The sequence below is a fragment of the Anabas testudineus genome, chromosome 22, assembly GCF_900324465.2.
Source record: "Anabas testudineus chromosome 22, fAnaTes1.2, whole genome shotgun sequence".
NCBI classification, from domain to species: domain Eukaryota; kingdom Metazoa; phylum Chordata; class Actinopteri; order Anabantiformes; family Anabantidae; genus Anabas; species Anabas testudineus.
This window is the reverse complement of record NC_046630.1, coordinates 18646795-18666004: the sequence shown is the minus strand read 5'-3', so window position 1 is coordinate 18666004 and position 19210 is coordinate 18646795. Positions and strand designations below refer to the sequence as shown.

The 19210-nt window shown below is 38.9% G+C and overlaps 1 protein-coding gene across 3 annotated transcripts in view; it reads left to right on the top strand.

Annotated features, from left to right (window-relative positions):
• Positions 1-19210, top strand: part of LOC113147849 (WD repeat-containing protein 7) — an 83209-nt gene that overhangs the window by 32484 nt on the left and 31515 nt on the right. For all 3 annotated transcript variants that reach the window (XM_026339115.1, XM_026339116.1, XM_026339114.1), the window contains 3 exons: positions 4567-4685; positions 4947-5070; positions 11323-11436. In XM_026339115.1, the coding sequence (XP_026194900.1) occupies positions 4567-4685; positions 4947-5070; positions 11323-11436 (357 nt within the window). The remainder of the gene's footprint in view (positions 1-4566; positions 4686-4946; positions 5071-11322; positions 11437-19210) is intronic.

Sequence of the window (19210 nt, the reverse complement as noted above, 5' to 3'; positions counted from 1 at the left end):
GTTTATATTTTTCCATAGATCAGGTCTTGAGCTGTGTAGAGCTGAAGAAAGACCAAATCATCTGTTGTATCACTTTAGTAGACTTCAGCATACTGCTATAAGCTGCAGTTATCATATACATGATCTTTCCCTGATTTACCCCTTTCTGATGCTCATTATATTTGTCGTAACCACTTTTTCACTTTCCATCTTTAGCAGTACTATATTTGCAGTGTGCAGATATTGAAAGAGTTTTGACATATAGTACATTGTTGCAGTTTGGTGGACATCTAACATCCCTGGCACACTTTTAAAGCAGATTGTATATGTATACTTTTTTGTTTTTGGCTTTTTTCTCTCAGTTGAACGTGTTTTCATTTGCTGTTCTCATGTGTTGTAAATACATGTTCTTCTTTTCCTGCTGCCTGACTGCTTGTCTCCCCTGTCCGTTTGTGTAGATATTAATAATCTTCTAATCTGTTCTTTCCTTCTTGACTATTTTTCTCCTTCTCTTCCTTTACAAGCTGCTGTAGCTGCTGCAGCCAACACCAGCACTGCTACTACTGCTACCACTGCTGGGGCTCCAGGGGGGGCCTCTGGCTCCCCCAGCCCTGGCCCTGCTCATAACATCCCCTCAGTCAACGAAGGTACAGACTGAACTGATGGACACCACTTAGGGAAAGTCTCACAGCCATACTTTTTTTCACCCCTCCAGTCACTTATCTATATAGAAATCTTTTTCTTTCTATAACTTGCTTGTTTCTTCTTTCCTTCCCACATGCATTTTTAAATCTTCATTGTCCCCTCCTCCATATATATTTTTAATATTGTTTGTTTCTCCAGACATCACTCTCTTTGTGTCATCACAGTTCTTATTCTCTCCTCTCTTTCGCATCAGTTATTCATCTTCCCACTTTTTTCCTACTCCTCTCCTTGGATCTCGTCATCTCATTTCTCTTCTCTTGCATCAGTCTTGTTTTTCCCTGAAGCCAGTGTTGGGTTTCATCTCAGGTGTCTAGCTCCAGTTTTGTTTTTTTTTCTTTCTTCAGTGTCTTTGTCCTTGTTTTGGTCTACAGTACTGTCTCTCTTTATATTTGTGTGCTATAGCTGAGTTCAGTCCACTTTCTAGTCAATCGGTTTTAGGCATCTAAATGTGAGTCACTTGACATAGGTACTGGGTGAGTGTTTGTAGTGTAAAGACGAGTCAAAGGCAAATTAGTAAAATACTGGGAAAAAAAACAAAACAAAACAAAGAATTCTGTACTTTCAGAACGTCATAATCATAAAAAAAGGCAGCCATTAGTTTTAGATTTTAGCAACGGTTTGAGAGACAAGAAGCAGTTTCATCTGCAAACAAGTTGACTTTACTGATGTTTAGAACTGATGCATTAGAAAGTGCATATACCACTTTGTCTCTTTTTAGTTGTTTGCAGTATTGTGTAATCCTGCCCAGTACTTCTCCCTCTCTCTCTCTCTCTCTCTCTCTCTCTCTCTCTCTCTCTCTGTCTGTCTGAATGTCCATGTCTTCTAGTGTTTTTAGTGTCTCTGCGCTCATTGTTTGCATGCTTGCTATTTCCACCTGATGGAATGAGGAGTGTCTCACCAGAAAAAAAATTCAATGGGCCAAATCCCCAAAATTGAATTTGTGCTAAAAAAGAAAACTGTACCTTTTTTGACATGTAGCTGTCCTGTTTTCACCTGCAACTCATCCCACTGATACTGTATACCCTTAACTTTTCAAGAGGGTTACACACTACACTACTACAACTTCGAGTGAATGTAGATTTTATTGTAAATCAGTGCAATCATCATCTCGCATCCCTCACAAAGCCTAATGTAGTTTTTTTCTCTGTAAACAGCTATTATAAATGTTTAACAGGATGCTGCCTTTATCATGGAGGCTTGCTGCCTCATCTGCTCCTACATTGAATGTGTTTGTAGTTTGTAAAGGAAAATCAAGTGCCTTTTAAAGCTGATGAGATTTAGTTTTCAGAAATTAAACCAAAGTGCATCAGGATGATTTTTATTTATTCTTACAACAGAAACAGCAAGCATGCACACAGAGGCCCTTCCTTTTTCTTGAGGTAACCTCAGTAGCTGTAGCAAATATGACAGCAAATTTAATGTATTATTTATTTATTTCCAAAACACTATCCTGCAGAAACTTTGTGATTATTATTATTATCTCTTTTAGTAGTAGTAATAATAGTAGTAGCAGTAGCAGCTACTGCCATACTGTTGTCTTCCTTGTAAAAAAGGTTTTCCAGCCGAACTTTGTTATCATCCGCTACAGACATAGGCACTTAATAAGAATAATCAGTAGTAGCAGCAGCTTTAAAACTTGTTATCAACAATGTTGGGTCCAAAATTACCACAACAGGTTTCATACTCTAAGAGATGGAGACAATAAAGCACAACAAGGACACTCGGCCTTTTTACTTGCAAGGGGAGCCGGCCTGAGGTCTTAGCATCATAAATGCTTCACCCAGGATTTCCTATCTCCAACTCCGTCCGTTCCCCCTTTGTGCAAGCTTTTTATTACAGATGAGACACACCCTGAAGTCACAGATGGGGGCTGGTATGGTTAAAGGATGATCATTTTACAAGGAAAAAGAACTCCATATAAGGATAAAACACTGCTCATAGGTGTATAGCAACAAGAACTGGTCAACTCTGAGAATGCTGACCTTTTCTGACCTGTCCTTTTTATGTCTGTGTGCAGAGTGCAGCATCAGCAGAGTATAACATGTTCCTGTTGCTGACAGGATTAAACATCAAAAACAAGTATCCTTCATAATGACAAGAAGTAAGAAACAATAATCAAACAAAAATGTAATAAGAGAATTAGATAATTATCACTGAGTAAATCATTTTTACTCTAACAAACAACAGTAGAACTTGTAAAGTAGTAGTAAAAGCATTCTACCTCCATAAAGCAACAGTCTAAAAAAACAATTTAAAGTCCAATATTACCTTTAGTCTAGTTCATGATGAGTTTATATATATTTTTGTTTGCAAGTCAACCCCCCCCCCCCCCCCCCCCCCCCCCCACACACACACACACACACACAATATGAATTGGGGTCTAAATAATTCTTAATTATGCTGGAAGCTAACAGTTTTGCATTTAGTTTAAGGAGCAAATTTAAATTATTTAACAGTTCAGGTTTCTGCAAGACAGTGTACAGACATAATAACTTGATGTTGACTGATTACAGTGTGCTTGACCAACTGTCAGAGTACTGAGAAAATGTGGTTAGTAAGACAGAAATCAGATATTTGACAGATTATTTTTGTGAGATTCACAGTAAGTCAGTCAGTCTCTACATTTATTTCTGAATGCAGTGTGTTTGTAATACACCTAACAATTTGAGTTTTCCCTGTATATTTCAATGGCAGAGGTAAGTTTAAACGGTACCCCTGGCAAAGAAATTTGTACAGAATTTCTTTCCTTCTTAAAAACCATTCAGTGTCCATCATACAAGTGCATTTCACATACATGCATTTTCTCTGGAAACCATATATTGAAATGATATATGTGATAAAGGTGCTTGGTCTGTGTTAAGTATAAGAAAATAAACATTTCAGTTCAGTTCTTTTGTCATAGATATGTAGAAGCTGGTGTATACTTCTCAGGTGTTTGGTGAAAAAGTATAAATATATTGTGGCTCAGACTGATTCAGACAGATTTGAGCCCTACTGAAGCGATACCATCACATTTTGAATGTTAGTTTTCTTAATCAGTGACTCACAGACTTTTTTATCTAGAAACCTCCATAGAGTGCAGGGGTCGCTGAATGAAATGAAACAGAATTCAATTCATTATGCCAAGGTATCGTTATGTGCTATGTTAGTCCATCTGGCACTTTTGTATATCTGTTGTATACCTGTTAAACATCATCGATCATACTCAGGCTCTGGTTAGCAGAAGTGATACCTTTGCTTTAACCAAGACTGCAGATAATACTGTCATGATGACATGTATTTCCATTTTGTGTTTAACTGTTGTTAGTGTGATATATTTTTATTCATTTGAGGACTGAATACAGTAAGTACAATGCCACTGTATTTATTTAACGATGTAAGAAACTCACTGCTGTCTTACAGAAACATGTTTTTCAGTTTCAAGGGGCAGCTTATTTAAAAAAGAGACAAACCGATAAACACTATGTTTTAAAGAAAGTATTTTCTTTTGTAATGAATTGTAAAAAAAAAAATGTAATAATTTGTTAATGAGTATTAATCTAATTTCTGCAGTCTGTGAGCATCATTTCTTATATTTTTTTTCATTTTCAACTGTTGTGGATATTCTTGGTTCCCAGAGGATTAGACTGTGACTCAGCCAAACACCAACACCAAAACTACCACATGAACACAAAAAATAGTACTGCTTAGGCTAAGGAAAGCTAAATCCTCACCATGTTGGGTGTAGCACAAAAGGAAAAAAATGTTTTTATTTGATAGCAGTAAGGTTCATATATGAGCGTGGGAGAAGCTTTTACATAGATTTATCCACCGGCCCGCTTTGTATGCTTTTCTTACTGTGTGTGTGTGTCTGTGTGTGTGTGTGTGTGTGTGTGTGTGTAGGTTGGAGTCAGCTGGCAGCAATGCACTGTGTGATGCTCCCTGACCTTCTTGGGCTGGACAAGTTCAGACCTCCACTGCTGGAGATGTTGGCACGAAGATGGCAGGACCGTTGTCTAGAGGTAACACACACACACACACAGTACACAGAACTAAAATTATGTTTGTATAATAATGATAATTTGCAACAACAAACAATATAAAGCATTGTAAAGTTGCAACTGGTTGTGAGTGAATCTGTGAAATACTGACTTTTTACATGGTATTTTATTATATGCGTTTTGTAGAAATAATAATCTAAAAAACGTATTGACCATTAAAAGCATGGCTTATAGAACGTAGTAGTTATTGAAACACCTCATGACAACTGTGTTTGATTTTAGGTGCGAGAAGCAGCACAAGCTCTTCTGCTGGCTGAGTTGAGAAGGATTGGCCAATCAGGACGTAAGGACACCATCGACATGTGGGCTCCCTACCTGCCTCAGTATGTGGACTCAGTCAGCTCCCGTAAGTACACCACAGTTTTTTTATATTACATTTAGATTACATTTGGAAGATGCTCTTATCTAAAGCAATATACTGGTGAGTACAAAGCTAGAAAGATAGTCATGGGATCACTCAATTGAAATCCTTTGCAGAGGATTGAACAGGTCACTTTAGAGAGGATTTTTCAGCATGAATAGTGTACAGACACATTTGAGGGACTTCAAGGATCTATTTTTTTAAGCCTGAAAAGGCATAATACCTTTAATGCTTTTCTGTACATGAAGACTTCTGTGTCTCCAGACAAAGCCTATGAGAAATCTGATAAATGTCCTCAAGTGAGGCAGCATCCACAGTTGTGACATTTTTCTGTCACAGCTTTTAAGTGTGGAAGGTAGCTTGATACGTAGGTAGATGGTGTCTCCATTTTTAATCCTAACAATGCAAAGCTCTGACTGGTCGGTTGTTTTTTTTCTTTAACTGGGGGAGACAAAAACTGCTTGACCAAGTCTGCTCCCCTCTCTCTGTCCATGTATCTACACCCAGGTCTGGAAATATTTTAACCATGACAGTTCTTGTAATTTTGCATCTATTCACTATCACAATAGATTTAAAATGAAGAAATTGTGATGTTATTGAAGTGTAGTAATTCAGCTTTCAATTCAGTTGGTTTGACGAAAGCATTTAGAAATGTTTCTACTCTCCTATCTTCAGAGGCTCAGAGGTCATTAGGCATAGATGATGGTCTATTGTTCAATTGGAACTGGCAATGCCTGGCCATGAAACTGGCTAGATGTGGCCTAGCACATGAAATGTCTGTTGAATCTTGGTTGCAAGTGTTGAATTTGCATTTTCTAGTTGTTCACTGGAGTACTCGATAGGAGATCCAAGAATCCAGAGTTGTCTATGCAAGTTAGGGAGGCCATCTTAGGCTGAAAAGCTAAATAAAGAAGCACAGCAAAAACTTGATACTCAACCCACAAGAGAAGGCTTTACATTTACTGAAGACAAGAATGAAGGCAAAAGGACCCACAAACAAGCTGCAGATGAAGGCAGCTGCAATAAATGCTTGGCAAAGCATCTCAACTGGAGGAACCATGGATATTTAGTAATGCTCATGATTTTCATTTAAAGGAACAATATATAAGACTGACACAGAGTGTTTAAAACTGTTACTGCAATCTAAATTCAAAATACTGGGCAGCGTTGTTTCCCCCGACCCCTCTCGTAGCATTGTTGTCTGACAAGCTATTTGTTCAACTTAGCATGTTTCTTTAATGTCTGATGATTTATCGTGATCATTTTATTAGTAGTATCGTATTACATATTGTTACGTTAGGTATTGAAAAACAACTTATATTTGGAATTATGTTCATTTGTCCAGTTACCTTTGAGCCTCTGAAAATAGTCAAGTGTGCAAATCTGTAATTCCTTAATGTATAAGCAGATATTTTTGTTAAACCTTTTGAATTAAGGTTTAATAGGTGAAAGTCTGCACTCTTCTGATATTTTGAATGTCTCACTTTAGGTCTGTTGTGTACAGATGCAAAATGACAAAAATTGTGTCACTGTTCAAATACATATGGACCTGATAGCATCGCTTTCTTTTCCTCAGTTTTCTTTTGTCATTGTCTGTCTCTCTCCATCTGTCTCCCTCAGTCTATCTCCAGCTCTTTATATTCCCTGGTTTCTCTCTCTCTGTCTATAGTTAGACATGCTGATGGGAAGAAAGGTGAATCTCCACCTTCTTTTACTAGAAACAGCCTTCTAAAGTGCTGTGTGTGTGTGTGTGTGTGTGTGTGTGTGTGTGTGTGTGTGTGTGTGTGTGTGTGTGTGTCTGTGTGTGTGTGTCTGTGTGTGTGTGTGTGTGTGTGTGTGTCTGTGTGTGTGTGTGTGTGTGTGTGTGTGTGTGTGTGTGTTCAGGAGTCGCCCTGTGGTTGCTGAGGATGCTGGGGTTTTCTCAGGGGAACGGTTGTCATAGTAACGGGCACCGGTCAGTGTTGTGTTACCACAGCAGTACTGCAGGCAGGGGAAGCTGGGGGGGGGGAGTGATGGACTGGTGACCTCAGGGGACGATGGGGGACAGAGGAGGGAGGGAACAGAGGGAGAGAGAAAGATAGAGTGAGGTTAAAAGGTCATTGAATTTGATCTGTGTGCTGCACAGCAGGACTGGAACAGTAAGATGATTCTTGCTGGTCCTGGAAATCCTGGAATATCATGGGAGAGTCAGGGAATTCGTTGCATCCCCTAGAGGAGTGCTTTGAACCTGAACCTCTGCTTGGAACTGTGTGTTGTTAAATACACAAAATATCCTTTTGACAAGTTTTTAACTCCAAATTCAACCTCTTTCCTTCTATGGAAGAATCAACCTGCCAGTCTTTTCTAGTCTGTGCCACCATGTCCCAAAACACAGGGGCACTCATAGCAAGGCAGCATTAGGTATGCAGTTCATCACTTTTGTGCTGATAGTGTTAGAAGCATTTTTCTATCAGAGTACTGCTTATCCTTAGCACTGCAACTACAGCAGTGATCTCCACCATCTGGACTCTCCCAGCTTGCATGAACTTAATCTGAGACAACGCTGCTAGCTAAACCAGTCAGCCTCTAGACCACAACTCTCTGGCATTTTCACAACTTTATGCAGCAGTGTTCACAACATGACAGCCACAGTGAGAGAGTCATTCTACTACTTACTTCTGTCTGAATAGACAAGGATCTTTGTTTGTTTTATGATTTGCACGGCCCATTTACCAAATACATGTGTAACATGTCAATAAACAGTAAGAGGCACCACTTAGTAACCACTGGAAACTACAGTACATCTTTTGCAAGTTACTCTGCACATCCTCATCTTCTGAATTTTCAGTTACTGCAATTAGTCAGCTAAGCAAATAACTGGTAGATCTCGTCATCAATAACATCCTTACTGTGCACTTTCATTGCATTGCATTTTGTTGCTTTTTGCTTTTATCCATACTTTTCAACCTTAGCCAAGCATAAAAACGTACAGTATCTTAAGAATGTTTGAAATTCCCCACAGTCCCACACAGTTTTAAAATGTTGTGCCCAATTCTGTGGAAACCCAAACCTATGTCTCTCTCAGCTCCTCCAATCCAGCAGCACAGTGGTTGGTGTTTGAAGGGAGACACATGTATTTATCCATTAGCTTTTAGTGCCAAGGAAATGTCACTGAGTCAGTGGCAGAGTCCCACTGTAACAGCACGGGGCTGACCACAAGATAACACACAAACGTTCACACAGCAGTGGCCGTGGCTGACCTTTTGGCTCTACTGGAAGTGTTTAAAATGCTTTAACACAAAGGAAAGAGGAGTTGTTGACCTGCACTCATACCCAGAGAGAGAGAGAGAGGAATGAACTGTCTACACTATCTACATCATCACTGCTGTCAAATAGTTTTCTTTGCTTTTTTTCTGACAGTGAGATGATAATATTGAAGTTAGGATTTAAATGTCAAGCCTGAAAGCAAGGGGAAACAACGTGCTATCAACATTTCTAAAGTTTACTTCAACACGGAGTAATTTCATGGCACACACAGCCAAGATGCAGTGACCATATGTGGTCAGCCTTGATAGCTAAAAATGCTGCACAGCAATCGTAACGAATAATGAAACACAAGCATGAAGCTTTAATCTTTGGGGTGGAAGACTTCCAGAGCAGCAGGGAGGAGGCAAAGCCCACGAGAGAGAGCCTACAAGGCCGGACTTGGAAAAAGGGTCAGCCTGCGGGGTGTGTTTATGAATGAAGAGGGGGTTCCATACACACACACACACTTCACACTTATTCACACACACTTAATTAAACAAAGTCCTAAGCGTTCTTCACCTTCACACAGACATGCATGAACACACACAGTTTTAAGAGTGACACAGTGTGTGAAGCAGCTGTTTCTTTGATCGCTGAACAGTGGTCTACTCTCTCTCTCTCTCCCCTCTTCTCTAGTTTGCTTCCTACTTTGATCAACCAATGCCCTGCTGCAGTTAACAAGCCGCCTCATCCTCCTCTTCTTTGCTTTTCTTGTCATCCTCTTATGACCTCCTTCATTCCCCCTCTGTCAACAAGAATGGAAAATTGAAACACAAAATAGCAGACGCTTAACAGGTGGGAGTTTTCCTGCTGCCCCCAAACGACTGGAAAAAACAACCAAAAAAAATATACAAATACTTTTAAAAAATGTCCAAATATAGAAGAAAAAGAAGAGCGGGAGCAACAGAGAAGCGGGAAGGGGGTCCTGGAGGTTAACAAGGCATGCTGGGAGCTATGTGTCATGGCTGACATGACAAGCTTGACCTTGGAGCAGGGCAGAACGCCTCCTCTGTCTTCTCCCCTCCTCCATCCAGTTAACCATTCCTCCTCCACCTCCCTCTCTTCTTTTTCTTCCACAGCTTCTTCATCTCTCTCTTTCTCCTTCCCTCTCACAGGACAGATAAGTTGTAAGCCTGAGTGTGTGTGCAAAAGATATATCACCTTAAAGAACACATGTAGACTGCACTGTGGTTTCTAGTGAGACATAATACTATAAGTCAGCAACCATAATTTTCCCTATTCCCCATCTTAAAGCTACACTATGCAACCTTTTTCCAAATAATTTTTAATAGAAGTCATTTTCAGTGTGGTGCGAAGCACTCAAACCTCAGTGTAGGGATTCATCATGCACATACATCAGCTGTACTGCAATACTGAAGCTGTAAAGCGCATACAGAAAGAGTAGTGAATCAAATGGTAAATTAATACTATAAAGAAATTATTAGCTTAATGCAATAATTACAAAGAAAATCACAATTTTAGTATTCTCCCATCTCATCATCATCTGTCCTCTTAATAAATATCTTGGGAGAATATGTGGAAGAATATAGATTACAGTCTGTAAGTAAACCCTGTAATAATTAAATATGAAAAAAAATTAATAAATAAAATAATATACTGTATATACATATTAGTATTTCAAGTTGACCCAATAAAATTTACAAAGCCTACAAATACTGTACAATGCTGCATGTAATAGTTACTCATTGCACAGCATTATTGTGTGTTCAGCAGCAAAATCAATACCTAATATTTTACATATTAATGTATCTCTAGTAGGGTTTGTGACCTTGTTATGCTTCGCTAAATGTGGACTGAAATTCACCATTTAAAGTCTAAAATCTGAGATGAATCCTTCACTATTTATTGTGCCTCACTAGCACAGACATTCATACACTGTAAAGTGGAGACTGGACAAGAATGAGCCTAAAGTTTAATTGTACTGATGGTAACCATACCGTGCTTCAATACTGAATCATATTTATTCTGATCTTTTGCTTTGGAACTGAACGCTGTTGTGTTTCATGACAGTAAAGCTTGTGTGGACTGAAATTGAATTTAGCGAGGAGTGTGCTCCGTTTATACAGAAACATCAGTCGGCCTTTTTTGTCCAATTACAGCAAAGCACCAGGTATATTTCAATTAGGTCCAATTAAGTTTTTATCACTTCGACACGGATAATGAGCAACCTGGCTGTGTATTGGCCTTCTGGCACTGTCTTTTGTGTATGTTTATGTGATTGCGTGTGTGACCAAGCTGCACAATGTCATTATGTGTGTGTGTGAACAGGTTAATTGGAACATGAAGCACAATGTTAACCAGGATGAATCAATGCAATTACACACAGAGTAATTACAGGGGTGTCTTTAATTGCACTCTGGCTAACCTCAGGAACTCGTGTATGTTGCTTACATATATTAGATTTTTTTAAAGCAAAAAAATTCCTCAAATGAGTAATTTTGTTTTTGTTTTAGTTGGTTGTTATTGCACCAAGTGTGCAGGGGTTGTGTGTGTGTGTGTGTATATTCATTAATTAGGCTGTTTTCCTACAGATTAGCCCGGCATCTGGTCTGTTACATTTAGTCGCTCTATTCATTAGCGTAGCATCATTCATTAGCTCCTACCGCTAATGAAAAGCCCCTCTTAATTGGCAATGGAGAGATAAGGTCTAAATAAATACGCTAAATATAGATGCAGCAGCTGTGTGTGTGTTTGTGTGAGCACATGTGTGTGTCCATTAATGCTTGAGATAACAAGGACGCCCAATCAACCTTTATTAGGTACTTAACCAGGACAATGAGGACCAACACAGAAACCTGTTGGGATGAGCTAATACAAACACACACACACAAGATTATTACCCTGCTGATCAGTTTGTTTCCTGTGACAATACAGGCCAAAATGAAATAGTAATTAAAATGTTTGTCTCTGTCTCGCTCTCTCTCTTTTAAGCTGGGGCGACCACCGAGCCCTCCCCTCCAGCCGCACCCCTTCCTGAGGCTCAGCCAACAGAAACCAAGGCTCCTGAGGAGGAAATGGACGTAACTGATGATGACATCACAGCAGGTAGGGACCCACACATACGTCAAACGCAATGTAAAAAAAAGAGCTTCATCAAGTTATAGAATTTTGGTTTCTCAGAATTTTAAATACAATTCCCCTAAATCTGATACTTGATGTAAGGACAGTTAGTTAAACATGGACAGTCAGGAGTCCATGTTTATGTCTGAATTGGTATAACCGCGTTCCGTCTTTATGAGTAACTGTCACTATAGGAATCTCTGACAGTGATAAGTTGGCACGTGTAAGGAAAATGTTTGTATTAAAACTCCTTTTAGACACAGGTGGCAGGATTTGGTCGTGACATTGACCCCTTCTTTTAGGCGTATTGTGTTATTTATGCTAAACTCTCAAGATTGGCAAAATGCTGCTTGATATATATTAGAAGTGTATAGATTCTGAAGCCCAGTCTCACACACTTCTCATGCAGGAAAATGGTTGTGTTGTGTTAAATTTGTATGTGTATAGTGCAAGAAAAATCATAAATTTACAGATCCAATTTGCTTTGTGTTGAGATACAGAATGAATGAATGCAACTAGTAATGCATCTAGTTGTTGACTATGAGAAAAGTCTGACATCTTTAAAAACTGTTTTAGTGTCTGGGACACACGTCGGGCATGGAGTTTTATCCAGCTGAAGAAATAGTGACTCTGCACTAGACTGCACTATTTGGCTTTAAGACTGGCACCAGGCCTTAACATTGGCAGTGACAGAGAAGCCTAGACGTTGGTAACAGGAACCCGTGTGGCTTTCTGTTATTGTTCACAACAAACACCAAGTTTGAGCCAAATGTTTGGGTGTGTGGAGCAGGATTGGCAGCTCAGAGGAGAACTGCTGTTCCTCATCTTTCAGTGGAACAAGTTAAGAAGGTTCAACATCTCCTCAAAGATGAAAAGTGACTAAAACATGTTTTAAAGAGGTTTTCTGTTAACATTCCACTTTAAAGGTGCTGTCAAATGTTGAAGGCTTTGCCAAGTGTAAAATGAAGGCATTCTTCTCCCCAGCACCCCCCGTCTGGCTTAATAGAAGAAACATTAGAAACTCATTTATCATTTATATGCTGCTGAATTCAGGTGGTTTGCTCTGGTGATTCTGAATGCAGGTTAATCTTGCAGTGTGTGTGTGTGTGTTCTAATCAGTGCCCTACAGCCCATGTGTAATGCCAGTGTACTGTGACCTGCATGGTGTTAAAAGCACTTTGGTGTTTAGTGTGCACACATACTCTCTTTCTCTCTCTTACTGTATGCACACACCAACACTCACACACCCACACACGTTGAGGTGAGGACGAGTTCTCCCCAGGAAACGACTGACACCTACAGTACAGGTAGAAAACACACACTTTTCCAGGCTATTTGTCTTTTGTCACATTTGCCTAACAGTGACAGACTCACAGACAGGTATTAGTCTCTTAGATCTTGTCTAGAGGACAGAAAATACACTCGCATTAAGAAACTAGGCAGCACTTTTTTCTTTATTCCTGATTATAGTATTTTACATTTGAAGCTAAATTCATTTGGCGTAATATCAGCATCAAACCAAGTTGATCCATATTGGATAAATCAAATTAACTCAAATTAAAATTATAAAATATGTAGGATAACTTTGCCTCAATAGACTTCACTGTTTGCTGCTCCATGAAGACACCCTCTGTCCTTAGACCCTCGAATCAGACACCCACACCCCTAAATAAAAAACATAAAAAATATAAAATTAAATTAAATTAAAAAATAAATAAATAAAATAAAATATAGCAGAGCTTGTTACATCAGGCCCTCATCATCTCATTAGGCACAATAGATTCAAAAATCAAAGACGACTAAATAGAATTAACTCATTTGTCGAAAGGCAAATTTCTTCTTCTTTTGCCACCACCACATTATATTCTAAAAAATACACAAAAGCATTCCTCCTCCCTCCATCCTTTTCTCAGGCCAGTCAATATCACAGACGTGTCTGACAATTTATCATTTCTCACAGCTCATTTTTTCCTATTGACAGCAGGGTTTTTTTCGTTCAGTCTCCACAGTATTAAATCTGTTAGGAGACATCTCAAACGTAGATCAGAGTCGGACTCTCCCCTGCTGTGGAGGAAAGAACACTTCAGCTTTGTATACTTTACTTTTAATACTTCTTCTTTATGTGTATCTTTAATGTGGTGCAACATTAATGTAAATTAATGTCAATAATCTGCAAAAGAGTTTGTTAATTATTCAAAAATCTGAAGGCCTTTTTAAATTCAGTACTTTGAAGAGGAAGTATTCCTATTCATTTTAGACTTTCTTAGGTTTCTACAAGCCTAGATTTTTGGCCAGATACTCTGAAGCTCCGTCAGATTAGATAGAAGTCAACTGTTATCTTCATGTATATCCGCATATGTTCTGTGGGGCTAAGCCTAGATGGGGGCACTGACATCACTGCAGTGTCTTTGCCATAGATATTGGATCATGTTCATGCTGGTGTCGCCCCAGTCTCTGTCACTGAGATGCTACCACAGCATGATGTTGCCACCACTATGCTTCGCTGTAGGTATGAAATGATGATGAGTAGTGACTGGTGTTTACCAGACATGGTGCTTGAAGTTCTTCCCCAAGAGTTGAATTTTGTCTCATCATTCCTCAGAATCTTTGTTCTCATGCTCTCAGAGTCCTTAAACAGCTGTTTGGAAACCTCCAGACAGGCTGTGGCTTCCATCTTCCATCTAACATAAAGACCTGATTGATGAAGGCCTACCTTCTGTCAGGCTCTGTCATCTCTCTGGAAGACTCTTGAAGGTCTTCCACAAGGTTTATGGTCACATCCCTGACCAAGGCCCTTTTTTGAGGTTGCTCAGTTTGGTTGGTTGGCAAACTACGGGAAGGCTAGTGGTTCCAGACTTTTTTCATTTCACAATTATTGAGGTCTCTGTTCTCCTAGGAACACTCAAACCTTTAGAAATGCTTTTATAACCTTGTCCTGATTTGTGTCTCATCATAAAATATTATTGTTGAGGTCTGCGGGGAGTTTCTTGGACTTCATGGCTTGGTTTTTGCCCTGACATGCAGTGTGAATGTGCAGTCACAGCAAATAGTCTCAATGCTTTTGTAAAAGACAGATTTAATTTTTTTGATTTTTATTAATTTGAATTATTAAAAAAAACATGCTGCTATTAAGGTATTCTATGTAAATTGATTAAACTTGTTTGAAACGTAAATAGATTTTTTTTAAAATAAATTAGTGCAGTTAAATATGCAGTGAGTAAAGTGAAGGCATCAGAATTCTTTCAGATAAGTCTGTATTACATTAGTAAAGTCCAAGACAAAATACCTTCAGTGCTGCAAACAACGATTAGCTTCACTGTTGATGTTCTTCTTCTTTTCTTCTTCTTAATTAATCAAATAGTTGAAATAGTGTGTCCCTGTCAGTTTCTTGCGTTTCAGACTTCTTTGTCTGATGAACAGTCCAGAAATCTACAGATGATAAACTAAACAAATAATAATAACTCACAAATGTATTGATTATTGACTTATTATCAGGATTTATTAATAATCAATCAAAATGATGAGAGCACTCAAGCAGGATCTTTAGAAATTCACACAAACACTGAATGCTGACACTGTAATTTTGGGTGGTTTACTGAAATAAGTGTTGATAAGTCAGTTTGTGCGTAGATTGACATAGATTAGCTCCATTTACATTTCATATGTTTAAGCTGTACTTACACAACGCTTGCGTATGTTAGAGACTAAAAGAGCTACGACAGCAGTGGCCAGTTCTCAGTGGAGAGAAAGTGGTAAAAAGAGAGATATGTCGACAGCTACAGAATCACTTGGCAGCAGGCTGTTACCACGGCGATAGACTCATCACCTCAATCTACTGTCTCCCTTGTCTCTCTTTCACAGACACAATCACACACACACACACACACACACACACACACACACACACACACACACACACACACACACACACACACAGAGTTCAGGATGTGCAGGTGACAACAGTTGTTGCTCAGTGCCACGGCTGCAAAACCTTTTAAACACACACATACACGTGTGCACAAACATGAACCTGTCTGTCTGTGTGTGTGCCGTAATTATGTCCCTAGCAATGTCAGGGGATGTCATTAGGATCCACAGCACCCTCCTTCTTTCTCTCTTACACTCGCGCAGACACACACACATGCACACACATTAGTTGAGATCAGATCTTTGAATCTCTGTTGGCATGACATTTTGATGGAGAACTTGGTGCCAGATCATCTTAACAAATGAAAGTACATAATACATAGAATGAATATACATGAAAATCACTGGTGGTATATACTGGTGTTAAACAGCTACTAAAGTGACTAAATATTTAGACTCAGAAAAACAAAGTGATAATTCTGTTATTGCATTTGGTAGCTGCTTGGTTTATGATTAGAATGAGTGCGAGTACAGAAGAACAAACTCTGGTTTAGAGAACCTGATTAGCATTGTTAGCACTCATACCTTTTGATTTTAATTGACACTTCAGAATTTATATTCTTCACATTTCAATGAAATACTAGAAATTATTTGGTTCAAAGAATAAACTCAAATTAATGTCCTACACGAAACAATTGAGAATGAACACAGATTAGAGGTGCCAATAGGTCTAGTACCTGCCTGGATCCAAATATACCCAAGCACACACTGTATCAGATGTGATTCTAAATCCAGCATATTTTAATAAAACAAGTCGCGATATTGACTATTGTGTATTGTGTTTTTTTTTTTGTTTTTTTAATCACACATAGGCTACAGAATGATTTTATTGTGCACTAGACGGGAACAGGACTTACTTACTTACTTACAGATATACATTTGTTTTTGAAACATAAAACATCTGTTCTGAGGACACTACAACAATTTTGTTGCAGATTTTCTGCTGAAGCTTCTTGTCAATTCATCTAATAAACTGATAGATCAGGGAGCTGCTCTCTTTCTGTTTGGTTTGGCTGCATTCTGTGTCGGGTATAATTTTTCTTATGTCTGCTTGGGTTGGATCTGGTTTTAGAGTCTTTATTTGAAAGTCAATGTGTGCACCTCTTTTCATTGTCATCTCCACTTCGACAAGGTTTTTGTTTGTTGTTTGTTTGCATGTTTGGATTTTTAGCATCAGTAACTGCAGGTTTCTTCAGCTCAGCTCATATCATATCTGATCATATCAGTGGGGAACAGTAATGTAGTTCTACACTAGAGGGAAGACTGCCCCCACTAACAGAGCAATTTTTCTCATCTCTGCCTCTGATGGGAGGGGGTGACCCCAGGGAGGTCAAAGGTCCCTGCTGGACACAGTCCCATCACCCCCTCCCTCACACACCTAGACACACGTACACACTGTGTGCTGGCAGGGAGGCGAGTCTTTTCTGTCATTTCTGCCAACAAGATGTAAAATTAAACTATAGATGTATAGATGTAGTGGTGTTAGTTCACAAAATGTTAACACTGTAAAATATGTTTGTTTACAGATGACTGGGTTTTTATCATATCTACATTATTACCCTGAAATTAAACTGATTTATCTAAGTAAAAAGGCCAGTAATTATAAATAATAGAGTAAATACACAGCAATATTATGTGTAAATTTTAAAGCAGTTTCTCTTTCACTTTGTTGGCAACATTGAGGAATACTAGCACTAAAGAAAATGATAACAATATAGAAAGGAGAAGGGGATTTTTTTTCTCTCTCTCTAGCCCATTGTGAGGGGTCCCCAACAGCACAGAAAGAAGTCAGAGGTCAAAGGTCAGGCTGACCCTCACCTCTCTGTGTCATTAGCCCAGTTTTGATTTGGTTAGCTGAAACACTAGGCTCCCCTGCTAATCTAATATCAGCTTGGAGGTTGTTTGGGTCAGATCACATTTCTCCTCACAACAGATTGAACTTATGGAGAGATAAATGTTCAGAGCTGCGACTCTGAATGCTCTGATTGTCTCTGATGTTTGTGTCTCTGCTGTTTTACACAGTGAGGGACCCAGCTGGTGTATGGGAATATTATTATATTACAGACAGAAGAGTGAAGGTATTGTCCAAATGTTATTAATGTACAGGAATGCATTTCTTTTTGTACTCTTTTTGTACCAAAACGGTACGTTCACTCTCAAAAAAAGAAATCATAAATCAGACATACCTAGATAAGTCATAGCTTGTTAAATTACTAATTGAAATAAATGGAGAACCTGGTAACAAGATGTCAAATTAAACTACAGATGGAAGTCAGTAAAATATGCTCTGGCATCACTAAAATAACTTCTCTTATGTGTTTACAGTATTATACATCCAGCCTGTCGTTGGATATTAGACACCACACGTAAAAGCTGTACAGTAAATTATGGCATATTCATGTACTGTACATCTTTCTCTTCATTTTAGGTATGTTTCTGAAACACAGATAACCTACATTTTGTACAGTCCCTGAATGTTTCAGTCTTTCAACATGTTTCTAGTAGGCGTTGGTTGATTGGCAGGACATTTTTCCAGCTTACTGTCTGTTTGTTTGTGTCACCTCCCACAGACATAAGACAGGAGCAGAGTGCAGTAGAAACTCTCAGAATACAGTTTTACTACATAGCTCCTGGCGCGTGGTCATTTCAGACCCTATATTTAATGTTTTATAGTTTCCTATAGTATCGTCCATATATACTGCGGTACAGATACTTCATGAGGTGAACAGGACAGGTGCATGCTGGTGTTCTAAAAATATTTCAAGTACCTTAACCACACTGCTCCAGTTATTCCAACTGACCCAGTTACAGAGTCACATTCCCTCCATCATAACTCTGTCAGATCTGTATACACAGATACAATGCACATATTTTTAGGTTCTCAGAAATGAAAATGCTTTAAAACTATAGAAAAAGTAGCAGGCTCGCACTGAGTCTGAAATTGTAACCCCACAGCTTAACTAACTGACTCCATATTTCCACATTACTACATGTTTCCTGTTTACATCTTTACATTCCCCAAAGCATTATGGGAGCCTGCTATCCTCTCCTCTTCTCTCCTCTATCATGATTAAAGATTGACGCTCACATTCTCTCTCTCTCTCTTGCACACATACACATGAATCTTATGGCTGAATGGACGGTGTGATAATTTATGAATGTGTCACAAAGATAAAGCACTGGCCTTGGGGGTGTGTGTGTGTGTGTGTGTGTGTGTGTGTGTTACAGACTGGCAGCCTTCCCATGTATTGACTACAGATATAGATGGAGAGTTGTGAAGACAGAAGGAAATGACTCAGTGGTTTACTGGGTGATTGTCTGAATGGCCGTTGGTTTGTTTACTAACTGACTTACGTGCAGTCTGTCTGACTGAGTGACTGACTGTTGACTGACTGAAGACTGACTGTTGCATTCCAATAAAATGTAATTTTAAAATCATGAATTAATCTAGACAGTGAGCTGCAGACACACAGAGACAGTGAGTCCTTGTTGTGTTTTGATGTGTGGAGTTTTCAGGCCTGTGGGCAGATTTCAAAGTTAATACTGGTCACATTGATCAGAATGAAACTCAGCTTTCCCCTCAGAGATTTAGATTATCCTCTCGTCACACTAGCAGCATAAAACAGAAAACACATTCTTATCGGTTTAAATGGAAATTAGGTGACTTTTTCCTGATAGGAGGGAATTTTTACTGCAGACACATCAACTGGCCACAACCAACATGTAATGTAAATGTTTCTGTACCAACTAGCTGTTTTCACATATGTAGTCTTGTCAGGCTTAACCAAAAAACTAAAATACCTCAATAAATATTCGTCAGAGCGACCTAAAT